This window comes from Salvelinus alpinus, chromosome 14 (genome assembly GCF_045679555.1).
Source record: "Salvelinus alpinus chromosome 14, SLU_Salpinus.1, whole genome shotgun sequence".
Lineage (NCBI taxonomy): Eukaryota > Metazoa > Chordata > Actinopteri > Salmoniformes > Salmonidae > Salvelinus > Salvelinus alpinus.
In genome coordinates, this window is record NC_092099.1 from 12,665,643 (window position 1) to 12,684,311 (window position 18,669).

General features: G+C 43.7%; 1 protein-coding gene across 2 annotated transcripts in view; it reads right to left on the reverse strand.

Moving 5' to 3' along the window:
* Window positions 1-18,669, reverse strand: part of LOC139538436 (coiled-coil domain-containing protein 148-like) — a 74,587-nt gene that overhangs the window by 26,007 nt on the left and 29,911 nt on the right. For both annotated transcript variants that reach the window (XM_071340454.1, XM_071340455.1), the window contains exons 4-9: window positions 16,480-16,583; window positions 14,940-15,034; window positions 14,638-14,795; window positions 7,086-7,181; window positions 6,644-6,825; window positions 5,315-5,453 (exon numbers count right to left, since the gene is read on the reverse strand). In XM_071340454.1, the coding sequence (XP_071196555.1) occupies window positions 5,315-5,453; window positions 6,644-6,825; window positions 7,086-7,181; window positions 14,638-14,795; window positions 14,940-15,034; window positions 16,480-16,583 (774 nt within the window). The remainder of the gene's footprint in view (window positions 1-5,314; window positions 5,454-6,643; window positions 6,826-7,085; window positions 7,182-14,637; window positions 14,796-14,939; window positions 15,035-16,479; window positions 16,584-18,669) is intronic.

Here is an 18,669-nt window from a genome sequence, read left to right on the forward strand (position 1 = left end):
CATTGTCTTTAGTGGCCTACACACAATGCCCCATAATGTCAAAGTGGAATTTTTACAATAATAGTGTTTAACATTAAAAAAAGATGACCACCTCGTCTCTGTAAGCTATAAAAACAAAGAGTTTTTTATTGGGTAATTTATTGGGTAAACCACCAACGTTTCGGCATCACTGTGCCTTCCTCAGCGTAATGTCATGAATGCTTGAACCAGGTTACGTAGACATTTTTGTTTGTTTGTTATAGCTTACAGTTTATTCACAGTTAGTCAGCACCTCTACACTAAATCATTTTCTCTGGTTGTGCGTCAACTCATGCTTTTCATTACCTCATCTCTGTACCCCACACATACAATTATCTGTAAGGTCCCGCAGTCGAGCAGTGAATTTCAAACACAGACTCAACCCCAAAGACCAGGGAGGTTTTCCAATGCCTCACAAAGAAGGGCACCTATTGGTAGATTTTTTTAAAATCTTTAAAAATACATTGAATATCCCTCCGAGCATGGTGAAGTTATTAATTACACTTTGGATGGTGTATCAATACGCCCAGTCACGATAAAGGTACAGTCTTTCCTAACTCAGATGCCGAAGAGGAAGGAAATCGCTCAGGGTTTTCACCATGAGGCTAATGGGGACTTTAAAACAGTTACAGAGTTTAATGGCTGTGATGGGAGAAAACTAAGGATGGATTGACAACATTGTAGTTACTCCACAATACTAACCTAAATGACAGAGTGAAAAGAAGGAAGCCTGTACAGAATCAAAATATTACAAAACATGCATCCTGTGTGAAAACTTTATGTCCTGAATAGAGCATCATGTTTGGGGCAAATCCAACACAACACCTCACTGAGTACCACTCTTCATATTTTCAAGAACAGTGTTGACTGCCTACTGTTATAGGTATGCTTGTCGTCAATATTGACTAGGGAGTTCTTTTAGGAAAAAAATTTATGGAATAGAGCTAAGCACAGGCAAAATCCTAGAGGAAAACCTGGTTCAGTCACCTTTCCACCAGACACTGGGAGATAAATTCACCATTCAGCAGGACAATAACCTAAAACACAAGGCCAAATATACACTGGAGTTGCTTACCAAGACAACATTGAATGTTCCTGAGGGGCCTAGTTACCGTTTTAACTTAAACCGGCTTGAAAATCTATGGAAAGACTTGAAAATGGCTGTCTAGCAATGATCAACAACCAACTTGACAGTGCTTGAAGAATAAAAGTAAATGAATGTGCAAATATTGTATAATCCAGGTGTGCAAAGCTCTTAGAGGTTTACCCAGAAAGACTAACAGGTGTAATCACTACCAAAGGTGATTCTAACATGTATTGACTCAGGGGTGTGAATACTTACTGTATGTAAATGAGATATTTCTGTATTTCTTTTTTTAATTTTTTTAAAATTTCCTACAATTTCCAAAAACTGGCTTTCACTTTGTGATTATGGTTTATTGTGTCTAGATGGGTGAGAAAAACAATATATTTAATCTATTTTGAATTCAGGCTGTAACACAACAAAATGTGGAATAAGTCAAGGGGTATGAATACTTTATGAACACTTTTTTTCAAGGTAGAAGTGATTGTTATAATTGGTCAAAAGTGCACTGTCCAAGTGTCCAGAGTCAGTCGATCTTTCAGAGGAAAATGCAGAACAAGGTCAAAGGTCAAACAAAGACCAACCATTAGCCAATCACATTCACAACACCATGCTCCCTTTCAAGTGAAATATTTCTTAAGAGACAAAAACTGTAAAACTGCAATTATTTCACAAAAGAGACAATTATAGAAAGAACAGAGCCCTTTGTCACAATGGTTCATTTCATGTAGCCGTGCTTTTAAAACGACTAAGATGAATCAAAAGGCTACGTAATCAAAGCAGCAGGGTGGCCCTTTTTTAACAGTTTTGCACTCCTTTCTTCCTGTTTTCTTTCTGAAGTAGACCTGAAAGAGGTGGCAAACTGTTCGCCACATACAGCGCAGGTAAAGTGTGCTACAGAGGACACAAAACAGATTTTAATATCAAAGCTTTGACTGGACCGTTGGACAGAACATTCACTTTAACCGTTCCATTTGTCTCCAACTGCTCTGCTACGATCAAACAATACTCCCTTAATATTCCCTTACCTCTCATCACATTTGTCTCCAACTGCTCTGCCCTGCTATGATCAAACAATACTCCCTTAATACTCCCTCAATACTCCCTTACCTCTCATCACATTTGTCTCCAACTGCTCTGCCCTGCTATGATCAAACAATACTCCCTTAATACTCCCCCAACCCTCCCTTAATACTCCCGTAATACTCCCTTACCTCTCATCACATTTATCTCCAACTGCTCTGCCCTGCTATGATCAAACAATACTCCCCCAATACTCCCTTAATACTCCCTTACCTCTCATCACATTTGTCTCCAACTGCTCTGCCCTGCTATGATCAAACAATACTCCCTTAATACTCCCTCAATACTCCCTTACCTCTCATCACATTTGTCTCCAACTGCTCTGCCCTGCTATGATCAAACAATACTCCCTTACCTCTCATCACATTTGTCTCCAACTGCTCTGCCCTGCTATGATCAAACAATACTCCCTTAATACTCCCTCAATACTCCCTTAATAATCGCTTAATACTCCCTTACCTCTCATCACATTTGCATGAATTGCAAGATGATGGACAATAGCTTACAATCATCCAAAATAAATCTCCACAAAATGATTACATGCAGATGGAATGGGAGAGTAGTTGAACAAAGCTCTATTAACCCTGGTACAATGACTGTCTTCCGCTCTGATATTTTTTTGTTTAATTAGCTCAACTAGATTTTCAACTGGCTCAATAGTGAGTAGTAGCGGTCATGACTTCTCTAATCCTCATGTTCACAATAGGCTAATTGACCATGGCCACATACACTGAGTGTACAAAACACTCTTCCCATGACATAGACTGATAAGGTGAATCCAGGTGAAAGCTATGATCCATTATTGATGTCACTTGTTAAATCCACTTCAATCAGTGTAGATGAAGGGGAGGAGACATGTTAAAGAAGGATTTTTAAGCCTTGAGACAATTGAGACATGGATTGAGCTGAAATAAAAGATCCCAGAAATGTTCCGTACACACAAAAAACGTATTTCTTAAAAATGTTGTGCACAAATTTGTTTACATCCCTGTTAGTGAGAATTTCTCCATTGCCATGATAATCCATCCACCTAACATGTGTGGCATATCAAGAAGCTGATTAAACAGCATGATCATTACACAGGTGGACCTTGTGCACTTTTGTCACACAACACAATGCCACAGATGTCTCAAGTTTTGAGGGAGCGTGCAATTGGCATGCTGACCGCAGGAATGTTCACCAGAGCTGTTGCCAGAGAATTGAATGTTAATTTCTCTACCATAAGCCACCTCCAGAGCGGTTTGCTGATGTCAGTGTTGTGAACAGAGTGCCCTATGGTGGCGGTGGGGTTAAGGTATGGGCAGGAATAAGCTACGGACAACGAACCCAATTGCATTTTATCAATAGCAATTTCAATGCACAGAGAGACCTTGACGAGATCCTGAAGCCCATTGTCATGCCATTCATCCGTAGCCATCACCTCATGTTTCAGCATGATAATGCACGTCCCCATGTCGCAAGGATCTGTACACAATTCCTGTCCCAGTTCTTCCATGGCCTGCATACTCACCAGACATGTCTGGATGCTCTGGATTGACGTGTACGACAGTGTGTTCCAGTTCCCGCCAATATCCATCAACTTTGCACAGCCATTAAAGACTAGTGGGAAAACATTCCACAGGCCACAATCAATAGCCTGATCAACTCTATGCGAAGGAGATGTGTTGCGCTGCATGAGGCAAATGGTGGTCACCAGATACTGACTGGTTTTCTAATCCACGCACCTACTTTGTTTTAAGGTATATCTGTATTCCCAGTAATGTGAAATCCATAGATTAGGGCCTAATTCATTTATTTCAATTGACTGATTTACTTATATGGATTGGAACTCAGTCAAATCTTTGAAATTGTTGTATGTTGCGTATATATTTTTGTTCAGCAGCACATAAAGGACATATTTTAAAATATTTTTTTCCCAACAGCATACACATAAAGGACAAATGTGCCAAATACATGCAACTGCGATGCAGTAAAACATTTCCATGCTTCATTTTGTGTCTAATAGAGCAAACAGATTATGAGGAAAATACTGTTCCATCATTCACTGTATTTTGATACTATGAGAACAAAACTACGTTTGTACTATTCACATTTTGCATGTATTACGAGAATAAAACTATGTTGAAATAACTGAGCTATACTGTCTGATGATCTTGTTTTTCCTGTTCATCGTTGAGGAAAATGTTTCACCCCTGGACATCCTCATCAATTTGAGGTCAATGAGAGTTCGGCAATGCCAAACATTACTTGAGGCAAGAAGCCTGCTTTTTTCCCTACCAAACTTCACAATAATGAGTTAGGCCATTTTGCTCAAGGGACTGATTACCAATAAGAATTGAGCCAACTTAATTATGACTAATAGCTGTATTAGGTGCAGTCTGCACTCCATTGACTCTGGCTCTGTTTGTGTCGGCCGGAAGATGAGAAAGGGAGAGCGCAGGAGGAAATGGCTAGATCTATCTCATCACAGCCACTTGAGGCTGAATGTGACCCTAGGTGTAGCACCCAGATGGAACAGATCTGAGGACAGGTCTGGGAGAGGGGGGAGAGGAGGGGATGAGGTCCCTGGCGGTTGTCATAGTGATGGGTTGTCAGAGAGGATGTGTGTAGAGGCAGAGAGAGGCAGGTATTCAGTCGATTGCAGATAGTGGATTTTGATTGCATTTGATTGTATACCAGTAAGAGTCACCTTATGGGTGGGTGAGTTTTTTTCTCAATCTGTGCTGTGTGCATTGGACGTGCCCTTGGTATGTGTGTATGTAAAGGGGTGTGATAACAAATCACTTTGCTGGGCTGTGTCCTAAGTGGTACACGCTTAGAAAAAAGGTGCTATCTAGAACCAAAAAAGGTTATTCGGCTGTCCCCAGAGGAGAACTCTTTGAAAAACCTATTTTGGTTCCAGGTAGAACCCGTTTGGGTTCCACGTAGAACCCTTTCCACAGACGGTTCTACAGTACTTAGAACCCAAATGTGTTTTTCTCCCATGGGGAACCCTTTTTTCTAAGAGTGTACCCGATTCCCTTTATAGTGCACTATAATGTACATATAGAGTATACTTTTGACCGGGGCCCAAAGGGTGCCATCTGGGACGCATCCATAGTAAATCCAGAGCTGTTACTGTTTACTGACCAGCTCCTGTCTGGATCTGTGGGGAAACACTCTTTGCAGCATGTCCATGTACAGGGCTCTGTGGTTGTGCAGGTCGGGAGGGTACTGGCTCACAGTCATCTGGAAGCGGAGATGGTCATCTGCCGACCAGCCACAGAACCTGGAACAGTTTGGAGATAGAGCAAAGAGAAACATGTCTGGATCACCTGCTGCAAACACAACAAAGCACATGCTGAGAATTGTTGTACAGTGACACCCACATAACGTCTCATTCCTGTCAACATTCAATTTTCACCAAAGAACGTCTGCATGATAAAGATCTGGGGCTTTCTTTTGTGTGCCTGTCTGTCTGTCTGTCTGTCTGTCTTTGTCTGTCTTTGTCTGTATCTGTGTCTGTATCTGTGTCTGTACCTTTGTCTGTGTGTAGCTGTGTTTAGCATCAATGGGATTTATATTAGTATTAGTAGATTAGTAGAATGCATTGATGTAATCAACCCCCTGGTGTGTTAAGCATAAATCATAGTCCCCAGACGCTGAGATGCGACAGTCTGGTTTCCCATTGTGATACAGGTACTCTGAGACCACCATCCACGAGGGACGCACATCCCGAACGCGCACCTCCCCACAATTCCCAACCGTCGCGTCTCCCGGGATGTGTCCTCTATTCATTTGAATATGTTGACAGCTGGAGAAATTGCTTGAGCTGCGCCGAGAATTCGAAAAGTATGAATGCAAACGGTCCAATATTCTAGAACACTGCTGTGTGTACAAGTTTGGTACCCTGACAGAACCTTTAGACTCTACCTGTTTTTAACAGCCAGCCTCCCTGGGGAGGGTAAACTCGTTTTATGTGTATATGGTCTATGTACCAAGCTGACTCTTTCATCTCTTTCTTCAACATCCACATTGTGCTCTATCGTTATGTCACACGGCAGGATCTCTCTGCATCAACACCGGCGCTTTGCTTTGATTCGTTTTGAGCAAGATATCAATTCAAAATGGCGGGCTATCAAGCAACCCCTGTTTCAGCTCAGGAGGATCTACCCGCTGGACACAGAAGTCCGTTCAATGTCTAGATTGAGTTGTCAACTAACGTGAATTCAACGTGAAATCAAACATTCTTTGAACCCTGTCTTTGGATTTAGGTTATAATGTGAAAAAAGATTCTTGACATTCCTTGACGTTGATGTCTTTTTTTGCAAATCCAATCAGTTTCCCACGTTGATTAAAAGTCATTTACATTCACTATTTTTTATGACGTGGAAACAATGTTGATTCAACCAGTTTGTGCCCAGTGGATTCAACCTTCAGGGTGAGACTACTATAGTTGTGATCAGCGCAGTTCTTTACCTATCCAGTCCTTGTAGGCGGTCCTGTACACTCTGCAACCTGGACTGGTACTTCTCAGACAGGGATTGGAACTCCTTGATCAAGGAGGCTGTCAGTCCAGGGTAGGGGCAGTCTATATACAAAACCTCCTCTGGAACCTGGTCTACCGGAACCAGACAGTCTGCAGTTTTGGTAGAACTCTCCTGCAAAGGACAATATGGTTATGTCTTTTGAAATGACATTGTGAAACATTAAGGCTGGATTTGTTGGCAGCACAATCAAACGGCATGGCAAGAGATAGGGTTGAAACATGTTCGAAATTCCCCCCCCGGAAATCCCGGTTGGAAGATGCCAGGAATCAGGAGGAAATAAGGAATCTTCCTACCGTGATCTCTGGAAAAACCTGTGAATTTGTGGAAAGTTATCAGAATTATGCAACCCTAATGGTGTGAGACCTAGGTACCTCCACTCCCAGGGACAGGATGTCTTCCTCTATGGCCAGATACTCTGTGTGAAGTTTTCCGTTGATGGCATCCTGCTGGTCCTTCACATAGTTGACCTGTGCGTGTGTTGATTAGATCCTTAGATTCACACAGACGGGGACCTCACTGACACATTTTTGAACACAAACAAACTCTGTTTCAAGGAATTGTTACTTCATTTATCTTGTTTCCTCTACATCTGAGAAATATCAGTCTGCCCTCCTCTGATATCCATCATGGTATAGGGGCTCTGTATCTGATAAAATGTTGTGAGAGGAAGCGGAAACGGATGTCTCTGTTAAAGTACACGATCCACAGAAATTTAAAATTTCAATTTTCCAGTGTTGTTTTGCTTTATCTTCAACTTGGTGAACAAATACAGTGAATCATATAATCAAAGCAATTCACTGAAGCCAATTTATCTGTAATTAAACCCTCTTTCCGTTTCTAACAGGTTTGATTTTTGATGCCACTCAGAGAGAGGAAAGCAGTCTATTGTGCAACAGTACATACTAGATCGCAAAGAAAAGCATTAGATTGTCCTTCCTCCTGCACATGTTCTCATTCAAAACGCACAGGAAGTGTGAGGAAATGAAGGCCATTCAATCTAAATGTAACTACCTAGGTAATCATGTTCAAATATATCATCCACCAGCATCATTTGGGTTCATGGTAATGTATTAAAGGTGGACAAATGCATGCTTACACCCAATGGAGAGAAACTATTACAAAGGTGACTCACAAGAAACTCCGGATTTCATCTCCACAAGAAACTCTTGATTGTGTTCGTTAAACCAAAATGAATGGCTGTCGCTTGAATGATGACATTATTCATCTAACATGGTATGCACTGTTCCAAAACATCACACGTCGTTGTTCTCAGTGGAAAGAACAAGACTTCAACAAGTGTAGAATCATTTGGAGCTGTAGTTGAGAGCTTCAGCTCAGTGCCAGTCAGTAGAGTAGTGCTGAGTTAGTAATTATCGTTTACCTTCTCGAGAGAGAGAGCGAGAGCGAGAGCGAGAGCGAGAGCGAGAGCGAGAGAGAGAGAGAGAGAGAGAGAGAGTGTTTGAGTTTGAGTTTGAGTTTGAGTTTGAGTTTGAGTTTGAGTTAATCTTTATTGGGTCTGGGAGCCCACCACACAATAAATACTCATACAAAACCACAGTTACACATCAATTAGAAACACAACTCCAACTCCTCCTCCACAGTAACTAAACACAACAGCCTCTGAATACCCCATATACTCAAAAACAGATCAATATTGTTGACAAGTTTATAATAGGCAAACTCAACCCTTAGTCTCGCTGCCACCATTCCCTCCAGCATTCCCACCACATCCACAGACCCTTGTCCCCGAATACTGTTCTTTCGGGTCTTCCATATCGCTAATTTTGCTGCCCCTAACACAAAATTAAGCAACACAACGACACCCTTTTGACTGAACCTGTACTTTGGCCCAAATATATACAGTTGGGAAGAGAAAACCTCTCCCAACGTTGAGAACCAGTCAGTGATCAGGTCAATCATCCCGACCAACCTGGGACACAGTAAAAACAGGTGTGCCAGAGTTTCAGACTCTGCACAGAATGGACACCCCTCCCCAACAGTAGGGTCCAGGTGTACCAGATGCATGTTGGTGGCTATAGCTCCATGTATGATCCTCCATTGGAGGTCAGCTGTCCTCTTATCAATCGGCAGTTTGTATAATGATCGCCAACAGCCTTTTGGGGAAGCACCTGGACCAAGCACACCCGCCCACCTCGTCGATTTTACCCCTTCCAGGGAAGAGGCATGGGACACCTTTACACATATTCTGTACATGGCCTTCTTTCCCACCTCCTTGAAATCCCCCAGCTCCGGGGTATCGAAGGAAAGCAGCATCCCCACGTCCTCCTCAAATGCCCCCACCGCAGCACTAACAATCAGTGCAGGGAACACATAATCCAGACCCTCCTTCCACCGATCAGAATTGGAAATGTCAGTCACATACTGACGATGAAGAACTGGCAAGGAGTCACAGACCTCAGCGACGACCTTCCTCAGTAGGCGAGATGATCGGATCCCCGCTCTTTCTCCCAGCTCCTCCAACGATCTGCTCCTGCTCTGCATCAGATGACCCAGCTTGGTGCACCCGACACCTAACAGGCATGAACGCAGGCTGGCTGAACCCAGAGCACTGGACTGGATGGCAGTGTTATAAAAAAGAGGCTCTTCAAAAAGCCACATCCCTGGTAGCGTGCCGGCCTTACGGGACTTGACCAGAATCCTCCAAGCCTGCATAACAGACTCATAGAATGGAGTCAGGCCATTCAACTCACCCCCCTCCAGCTTTAAGAGGAAAAGGTGCTTGTCTAAGCCCAAACAGCCTGCTCTCCTCATCAGTGCGTAGGCTGTGTCGACCCAGCTAGAACCGTCACTGTACAACAGTCTCTGGGCTGCTTGAAGCCGGAAAGCCATGATCCTAGAGGAAATGTCCACCAGGCCTTGCCCCCCCTCGTGCAGTGGCAGGTACAAAGCTGCAGCTTTGATCCAGTGTTGTCCAGACCAGAAGAAATTGACAAGGGTCCTCTGAAGCTCTTGTATCAGACCCTTTGGTGGCTGCAAAATCATTAGTCTGTGCCACAGGGTAGAGGCAGCAAGATTATTAATTACCAGTACCCTTCCCCTATAAGACAACTGGGGTAGCACCCATTTCCATCTTGACAGTCTGGCACACACTTTCTCCACTACACCCTCCCAGTTCTTTTTCTGAAAGACATCAGAGCCTAGAAAAACACCCAATGTCTTCATCCCATCTCTGCCCCACTGAAGCCCCCCTGGTAACCGTGGAGCGGACCCTATCTGAAGCTGACCTGCCCACAGCGCTTCACTCTTTCCCCAATTGACTCTAGCTGAGGAGGCACCCTCATACACCATTAAAGCGTCTGAGAGAACCTTAACATCCTCAGCCCCTGTAATAAAAACTGTCACATCATCTGCATACGCAGACAGTGCTATCGTGGGACCCTTCATTACACCTGGCACAGAGAAACCAGTAAGCTTCGCTCTTAAAAAACAAAGCATTGGTTCAATCGCCAGACTATATAACTGCCCTGAAATTGGGCATCCCTGCCTGATACCCCTTTGGACAGGGATGGGGCAACTCAAACCACCCCCCACCTTCACCATACACGAGGCCCCAGCATACAGTAAATTCATCCAAGACAAAAAAACATCCCCAAACCCAAAGGCTTTCATCGTTTTGAACAAATACTGGTGGTCCACTCGGTCAAAAGCCTTCTCCTGATCCAAAGAAAGTAAACCCACATTTACATCAGACAGTTTACAAATGTCTAGAACATCTCTTATCAGAAACAAGTTGTCAACAATTGAGCGATCAGGTACACAGTAGGACTGGTCCTTGTGGACCAACAATCCCAGATACTCTTTCAACCTGTTTGAAAGACATTTTGAAACTATTTTATATTCTGCACACAGCAAAGCAACAGGTCTCCAATTTTTTATGAGAGCCAAATCCCCCTTTTTTGGCAACAGTGAAAGCACCGCAAGTTGACAGGATACAGGAAGAGAACCCTCATGAAAAGATTCACACACCACTTCATAAAAATCCTCCCCAATAGACCCCCAAAAGTGCTTATAGAACTCAGATGGTAAACCATCAATGCCAGGGGCTCGGCCTGTTGAGAGCTGCATAACTGCTGTGGACAGCTCTTGCAGTGTAATGTCAGAGTCCAATGCGACTCTCTGTTCAGGTCCCAATTTAGGAAGACCATGTAACAACTGTTCAGTACACAGAGAGTCACAATCCTCCGCCTTATAGAGGGCAGAGTAGAAATCCACGGCATGTTGACGCATTTCACTGTCATCCGTGGTCACCTTCCCATCAGGGAGACGAAGGCAGACCATCTGTTTACGTTGTAATTTCGACTGTCCAAGGTTAAAAAAAAAAGGCACTAGGAGCATCCATATCCTTGAGGGAAGCGAAACGAGACCTAATCAAGGCACCTTTCACTCTTTCATGCAGAAACGACCTCAGTTCATGTCTCTTGTCCTGTAAGTTCATTACTAGTCCAGGGTCATTCTGAGTGAGCAGCTTCAATTCAATTGATTTGATGTCCTGTTCAAGGGCATTGATAGTCTCTTTAACTTCAATTTGAGACAAAGCAGTATACTGTTGACAAAATACTCGTATTTGGGCCTTCCCAACATCCCACCATTGTCTCAAGGACTCAAAATTCCCTTTTGTAACCCTCCATTTTTCCCAAAACAACAAAAACCTTTCACAAAACTTGACATCATGTAACAATTTAACATTAAAATACCAGTAAGGTGATGACCTTCGTGGACAGGACAAGTGAATATCAACAGTTATAATGTGATGATCAGAGAAACCCACAGGAGTAATGGCACACCTTCCAACCCTACTACAGTATTGATCAGATACGTACAACCTATCTAACCTTGCTGCACTGACACGACCTTCATTCACTTTCAACCATGTGTATTGCCTAACTTTTGCATTCCTTACTCTCCACACATCAGAAAGCTCTAACTCAGTTAGTAAGCCAGACAGGAAAGTGGCTGACCGCAGGTGAGGTTCTTCAGCGTTGCGATCAACAGTAAAATCCACAGTACAGTTCCAGTCCCCCCCTACAACCATACACCCCTCTTGGTCACACTGTCTTAAGGTTTCTTTTATTTTATCAAACACAACAAGACGCTCGGTACCCTCATTAGGAGCATAAACATTCAAAAAAACAAACAAAAACCCCATAACATCCACCTTGACCAATAAAACCCGACCCTTGACAATCTCTGTTGTAGATATCACAGTCACCCCTAAACCTGAGGAAAACAAGATGGCCACCCCAGCACTGAAATTAGTACCATGACTGAGTATATGCTGCCCCTCCCACCACATTCCCCAGTCAACCTCATTATCCTCATCACTATGTGTCTCCTGTAGGAAAACTACATTAAGCCTTTTCTGTTTTATTTCTTCTAAAACGCAAGCCCTCTTATTTCTGTCCCTTCCCCCATTAATATTGAGAGAGCCTACCCTTAGTACCTCCATGTAGAAAAGAGAAAGGAAAAGCAGAAGATACCACAGAGAAACCAAAGAGAAAAAAGACACCCTATGAAGCATGATCATCATCATTATTTAAATATTTTCTTATTAACCTGACCACGTTTCCCACCACCTTTTGCTGCTGTAACAGCAGTAACAAATTTCCTCAAGCGAAACCGCTTCTTCTCACTCAACTGGTCTAACCCCACCGTCTTCTGTAACATCACAGCTGACCTCACAAACTTATCAACATCAAAATATTCTGCCAATTTTACAGATTTCCCAAAAGTCTGATCCAGAAACCCATTTACCTCCTCTAGATCATAAATTGAGTCCTCACCAGCTGCTGTCATATCAGAAGAGATATCCATATCCTTCTCCTGATCCTCCTCAGCTGAGGCCACAGACCACTGACTCCCCTCTACCACATCCCTTTCAACACTCCCCACTTGCACCCCATCACTCGTACCAGGCATCTCCTCCACTACCTGGGAGACTAGCCCCACCTGAACCCCATTACCCGTGGTGGGCATCTCCTCCACTACATGAGAGCCCAACTCCACATGAACCCCCTCCTGTACCCCATTATTCGTAGTGGGCATTTCCTCTACTACCTGGGAGCCTAACTCCACATGAACCCCCTCCTGTACTCCATTACTCGTAGTGGGCATCTCCTCCACTACCTGTGAGATTAGCTCCACATGAACCCCCTCCTGTACTCCATTACTCGTAGTGGGCATCTCCTCCACTACCTTTGAGATTAACTCCATATGAACCCCCTCCTGTGCCCCAGTACTCGTACTGGGCACCTCCTCACCAGTCTGAGGAACTGGCTCTTCAACACGGATAACTTGTTCCTCGGCAACAGGTGCTTGTGGCTGCTCAACCACTGTCAGCCCACCTCTCCCTACATCAGTGGGCCCAGGCGTTACGATGACCACCTGCGCCCCTCCCTCTGCCTTCTCCCTTTTCGGGCAAGCATGTCGCTTATGGCCAACATCCCCACACTCAAAACACCGTTGACTACCCGTACTAGCATACGCCATATACATTCTATTGTCATACTTGACTTTAAACGATATCTCTAAAGTCTGCTCCGGTGAGTCCAAAAACATAAACACCTGTCGCCGAAACGACATAACCTGTTTCAACGCCGGGTGTTTGCAACCCAACGGAACAACCTTAATTGAGCTTGCAAACTTCCCAAAGCGCAATAACTCGCGCTCCAATAGCTCATTTGGAATAAACGGTGGTACATTTGAAATCGTTACCCTTGTTGACGGAGAAAAAAACGGGGTAACTTGAATAAACATTCCCTTAAGAAGTACGCCCTGCTCAACCATACGATCAACAAGGCGCTCTTCCTTAAGAAATACCACCACCGCTTTATTCATCCGTGACGCATACGCAACATTATCGTATCCTACCTTCTCTCCTACGGCGACCAGAAACTCCTCGACCGTGACAGTAGCTTCAGTGACACACCTAAAGCCGTGCCGAAGTGACAGGGACGGCATTCCAATTCTGGAAGCCATCCCCGCCAAAATCAAGGTAATTTCGATACGAAAAAACCTAAATACTTAATTCTACCACACAACAAAAAAAAATATATATAATAATCTTAATCATGCACAGAAGAAACCAAAGAGTGCCACCAAGAAAGAAAAAACCGAAGGAAAGTTCTGAATATCTTACTCTACACAACACACGCACTCACTCAATCAATCATTCAATTCCCAGCATGCACCAAACACTCCCAGCATGCAGAGAGAGAGAGAGAGAGAGAGAGAGAGAATTGTGGGCAGGACAGCAGGGTCTGGATGAAAGAAAAGAGGAATGGGGGATGAAGACCCACCAGAGACTGACTCACTCACACAGGGGCAGGGAGGGAGGCAGGCAGACAAAATGGCTGGCAGTGTCTTCCTCATCCCCCTATATGGCCCGGTTTTAAAGACACCCCTCCTGCCTGCTCTTAATCCCACCATTCTCTCCCGGAGCATAAAAAAGCCTCCAGGAGTCAAAAGGAGAATTCACTCAATAGTGGTGACTTATGTAGCATGGATTTCGAACAAACACCAGATTCATGAGGAATGAATGCTGCACTGTGGGTAACCTGAGGACTTTTGTGCGAAAGGAACAGGACTTTGATTTATTTCAAGTCTCTGTAGGATCTGCAAAGTACTCACTATTATTTTGGTACCTGCAGAGAGTGTGAATGCCTTAAGATTCCTTGCGTTACATTGTGTGGATAAAAAAACAGAGATGGAGAAAAGTAAGTTCCTCTGCAGCTTTCTGAAGCAGTGGGCACAGATTGCCTCAGCTCCTCTCTCAGGGCATGTCCCAAATGATATCATATCCCTTATTGGTATCCTATCCCTTATTTGACCAGAGCCCTGATCAAAAGTAGTGCACTACATAGGAAATAGGGTGCCATTTTGGGCAGCGACCATGTTGTTACGTACCTGGTGCAGTACCTTCTCCCAGTCTGCCGGCTGAGGAGGCTGGTGCTGCTGCTGGTGTTGGACTTCAGTCAGTCTGTACTGCAAGTCCTCCCTCAGCTGCCAGATGGGCTCCACCGTGGCACACCTGAACGCATCCAGCTCACTCTCCAGAAGCAGTTCTAATGACACACACCATGTGCGCACACACACGCACACAAACATGCATGCGCATAGACACACACACATGCGTAAGCATGGTACTGTCTCACTCTATAGGGACTGGAACAGTATCTACGCACTCAGGACTGAGAGGGGTTCTGTACCGTGGTCCAGCAGCTCAGAGAGTACTTCCTTGTCTATTATACTGCCCAGACCATTCAGTCCCAGAAATCCTTGCAGCTCAGCTTCAGCCTTTTCCCTGCATCATGAAAAGAGAGCAAAGGGAATTCCATTAATCATAGTGATACTGTACCAGCACTACTGAACACATCCCAAATGGCACCCTATTCCCTATAAAGTAGACTACTTTTGACCAGGGCCCATAGAGAATAGGGTGCCACTTGGGATGCATCAACACAGTGTGTGGCGCATCGTCATACATTAGTACCAGCTAAAATCTAATGGGATTGTAACTATAGAAACAAACCTTTTCTCTCCTCTCTTACATCATCAGCACACTAATGAATTCAGTGGATATGTGCTGGCGCTGTGGTGCAGCCTGTCTATCGGTGTATCTGTCTTCATTACAGGAACCCACGCTTGTGTACACCATTAACCTTGGATCTCTCCGACACAGTCATTACCCCGAGAAGCGGCAGCATGCGCCCAGGAGCCAGCGCTGCCCTTCTCACTTCACAACGCATGACACCAGCGGGCCGCGGTGGCCCAATTCTTCTGCTTCCTCTGCCTCATCATCACGCTAGGGAAAGTATCTGTTGCAATGCCACAGCAGCTAGCACCTTCCACTGAGACCCCCTCCCTCTCTCGTTCTTGCTCCCTTTCTTCCCTTCTTTCTTGCTTTGTTTATGGAAAACCATCTTGAATCTCCCATTTTACAGGGGCTTATTTTTGTTAATTTTATCTTGGAGAGGTGCTGGCCAGACCTGTTGGCTGAGTAGGGTGGGTAAAGACTACAGTACAGTATTTGGTGCAGTGGTTCATGGTAATGGATGTGATGGGCAGAGTGCGATGGGCCCAGGGGGTCTTAAACCCCCTGAATGAGACATGAGCCCCCCCTCCCCCCAAATGAAACAAAGTCAAACTTGGGGGGGTCTCTAAATAATGCTAATTTAACCATTCACCACTTTGTTTAAAATGCAATTTGTATTGCCGCAATGGTAAATATTAAAATAAAAGCTTATTCCAAATTAAACAAACACCCCCACCTCTGTTTCATGGTTTAAACCATTTTTCCCATGTTGCTGCACTTGTCATCCTGGTACAGTCCCGTATCTCAGCCCATTTTCAGGTGTCTCAACTTTTCTTTCTACAAAAAAGCTAACTTTGTCAGCAAGACACACCAATTAATTCAGGCTACAAGAGTGTAGACCCAATGACAATCGCTGAATGTCATTACACTTTTAGGTGTTTTGTCTTCATCAAATGGCGCGTTTGGGATGCTGGAATTATTTTGGAGTGGACGAACATGCGCAGGAAGCCTACTTTTTGAAGTGATTTGTTTGACAATAAGATGAAAACATCATTACTGGTTGTGTTCATGCCAAATTGATAGGTAATATATATTTTTACTGTTAAATGACGTCTTTACTAAAAATGAGGAGGTCCTGTGAAGAAAGAGAGATCCCTGAATGCCATGGTATAATTGACACTCTGGTGATGGGTATGCTGGGAGGGGTTTCTTACCCTGCGTCGGCTAGTTTGATGTTTTCTCTGCTCCACACCTGTCTGTGCTGCCTCAGTAGGGAGCTCTCTTTGGTCTTCTTGGCTGTGCGGAGAGTCCTCTTCACCTGAAAAACAGATCTTAAATCAGCCTATGGTTAACTGTGGAACACTGTGATATTTATCAATAATCCCTCACAAGTTTATGATAACATGACATCATTATGTTAGCATTATCATATAATCACTGATATCATTGTGACCAGTCATGACCAACGCAAAGACCGCAATCGTGGTAGATCATGATAGCGTCCCAAAAGGCACCCTATTGCCTATAAAGTGCACTTTATTCTGTATTCACTTTATATTCTTTTTTTAGCAGGACCTATGGGTAAAATTAGTAGGCGTCTAGTCAAAAGTACTGCACTATGTGGGGAATAAGGTGTCATTTGGGGCCTAGACTATATGTAATACATGTGGTATAAAACATGACCAAAAAGGAGTGTCCTCCTTAGTGCTCTATGTTCCTAGCTGAACAACACAGAATGAGAGATTGATACATTTTTCCTTTTCATGCATCATGGCAAAATGGTCTTTAATCAGCAGTTTAGTTCAGTCAGTGTGTGTGTGGTTTTGTCCTTGAAATATTTACTTTGAAAGGCTCATAATCTGCTGCAATTCATGTGAAACGTTGTCACTGTTGAATACTTGAAAGGAAAATACATTGGCAAATGTAAATATTCTGGTGGAACATGCATAACATATACAGAACAAAAATATAAACGCAACAATTTCAACGATTTTAATGAGTTACAGTTCATATAAGGAAATCAGCCAATTGAAATAAATTCATTAGGCCCTAATCTATAGATTTCACATGACTGAGCAGTGGCACAGCCATAGGCCCACCTACTTGGGAACCAGGCCCACCCACTGGGGAGCCAGGCCCAGCCAATCAGAAATCGTTCCCAAAAGGGCTTTATTACAGACAGAAATACGCTTCAGTTTCATCAGCTGTCCAGCTGGCTGGTCTCAGACACCCGCAGGTGAAACAGCCGGATGTGGAAATCCTGGGCTGGCGTGGTTGTACGTGGTCTGCAGTTCTGAGGCCGGTTCAACATACTGCCAAATTCTCTAAAACAACGTTGGAGGCGGCTTATGGTAGAGAAATTAACAATAAATTATCTGGCAACAACTCTGATGGACATTCCTGCAGTCAGCATGCCAATTGCACCCTCCCTTAAAACTTGAGACGTCTGTGGCATTGTGTTGTGTGACAAAACTGCATTTTAGAGTGACCTTCTATTGTCCCCAGCACAAGGCTCACCTTTGTAATGATCATGATGTTTAATCAGCTTCTTGAAATGCCACACCTGTCAGGTGGATGGATTATCTTGGCAAATGAGAAATGCTCATTTTGTGCACAAAATATAAGAGAAATAAGCTCTTTGTGCGTATGGAACATTTCTGGGATCTTTTATTTCAGCTCATGAAACATGGGACCAACACCTTACATGTTGCGTTTATATTGTTGTTCAGTGTATATAAAGTGTGTTTCTGGTGGGAAAAGAAAGAGGGGTGAGTTTCTTAATATACTTTCATTTATTTGACTTTCTCTTATAAAAAAGAACAAAACAAACAGAGGCAAACCACTGCTCTCGATTGCCCTGCTAGAAACCCCAGACATTAAAGTACGCTGTGAATTCTCCCTTTATTATGTGTTGATCTAGGGATTTTATCAGGAGCCCTCCTGCAAAGATGTAAGGCCTCAGTATCCAGGACACTCCCACTCTCTTACTGGAGAACCAATCATTTGATCACATCCTGCGGCAACTCACAGTCATTTATTTCCCCTCTATCACTGTTGGGAAATCCACAATAGAAAGCCTGCCTTTCAGCGGGGCGGGCGTATGCAAACACTGGATGCCTTATCTGGTCCTTGCAGAGAGCTGAATTGGAGCGAGCCATGGGCAACCATAACAAGACACTAAAAAGCTGCTGCCACAGTTTACCAATTAAAACACTGCAGGTCTACAAGCATAATCCCCATGGCCCCTAGGGTTAACTTCTCACAATGCTAGGATGCAGAGAGATGAGAACTTCAAACAGCTTTATGGTTTATCCTCCTGCAGACTCATGAATATTCAAACTGCTAATCCAATTCTTTATAATGTTGATATTCTTCTTTAATTTGATACGTTTTGGAGAGCCCAT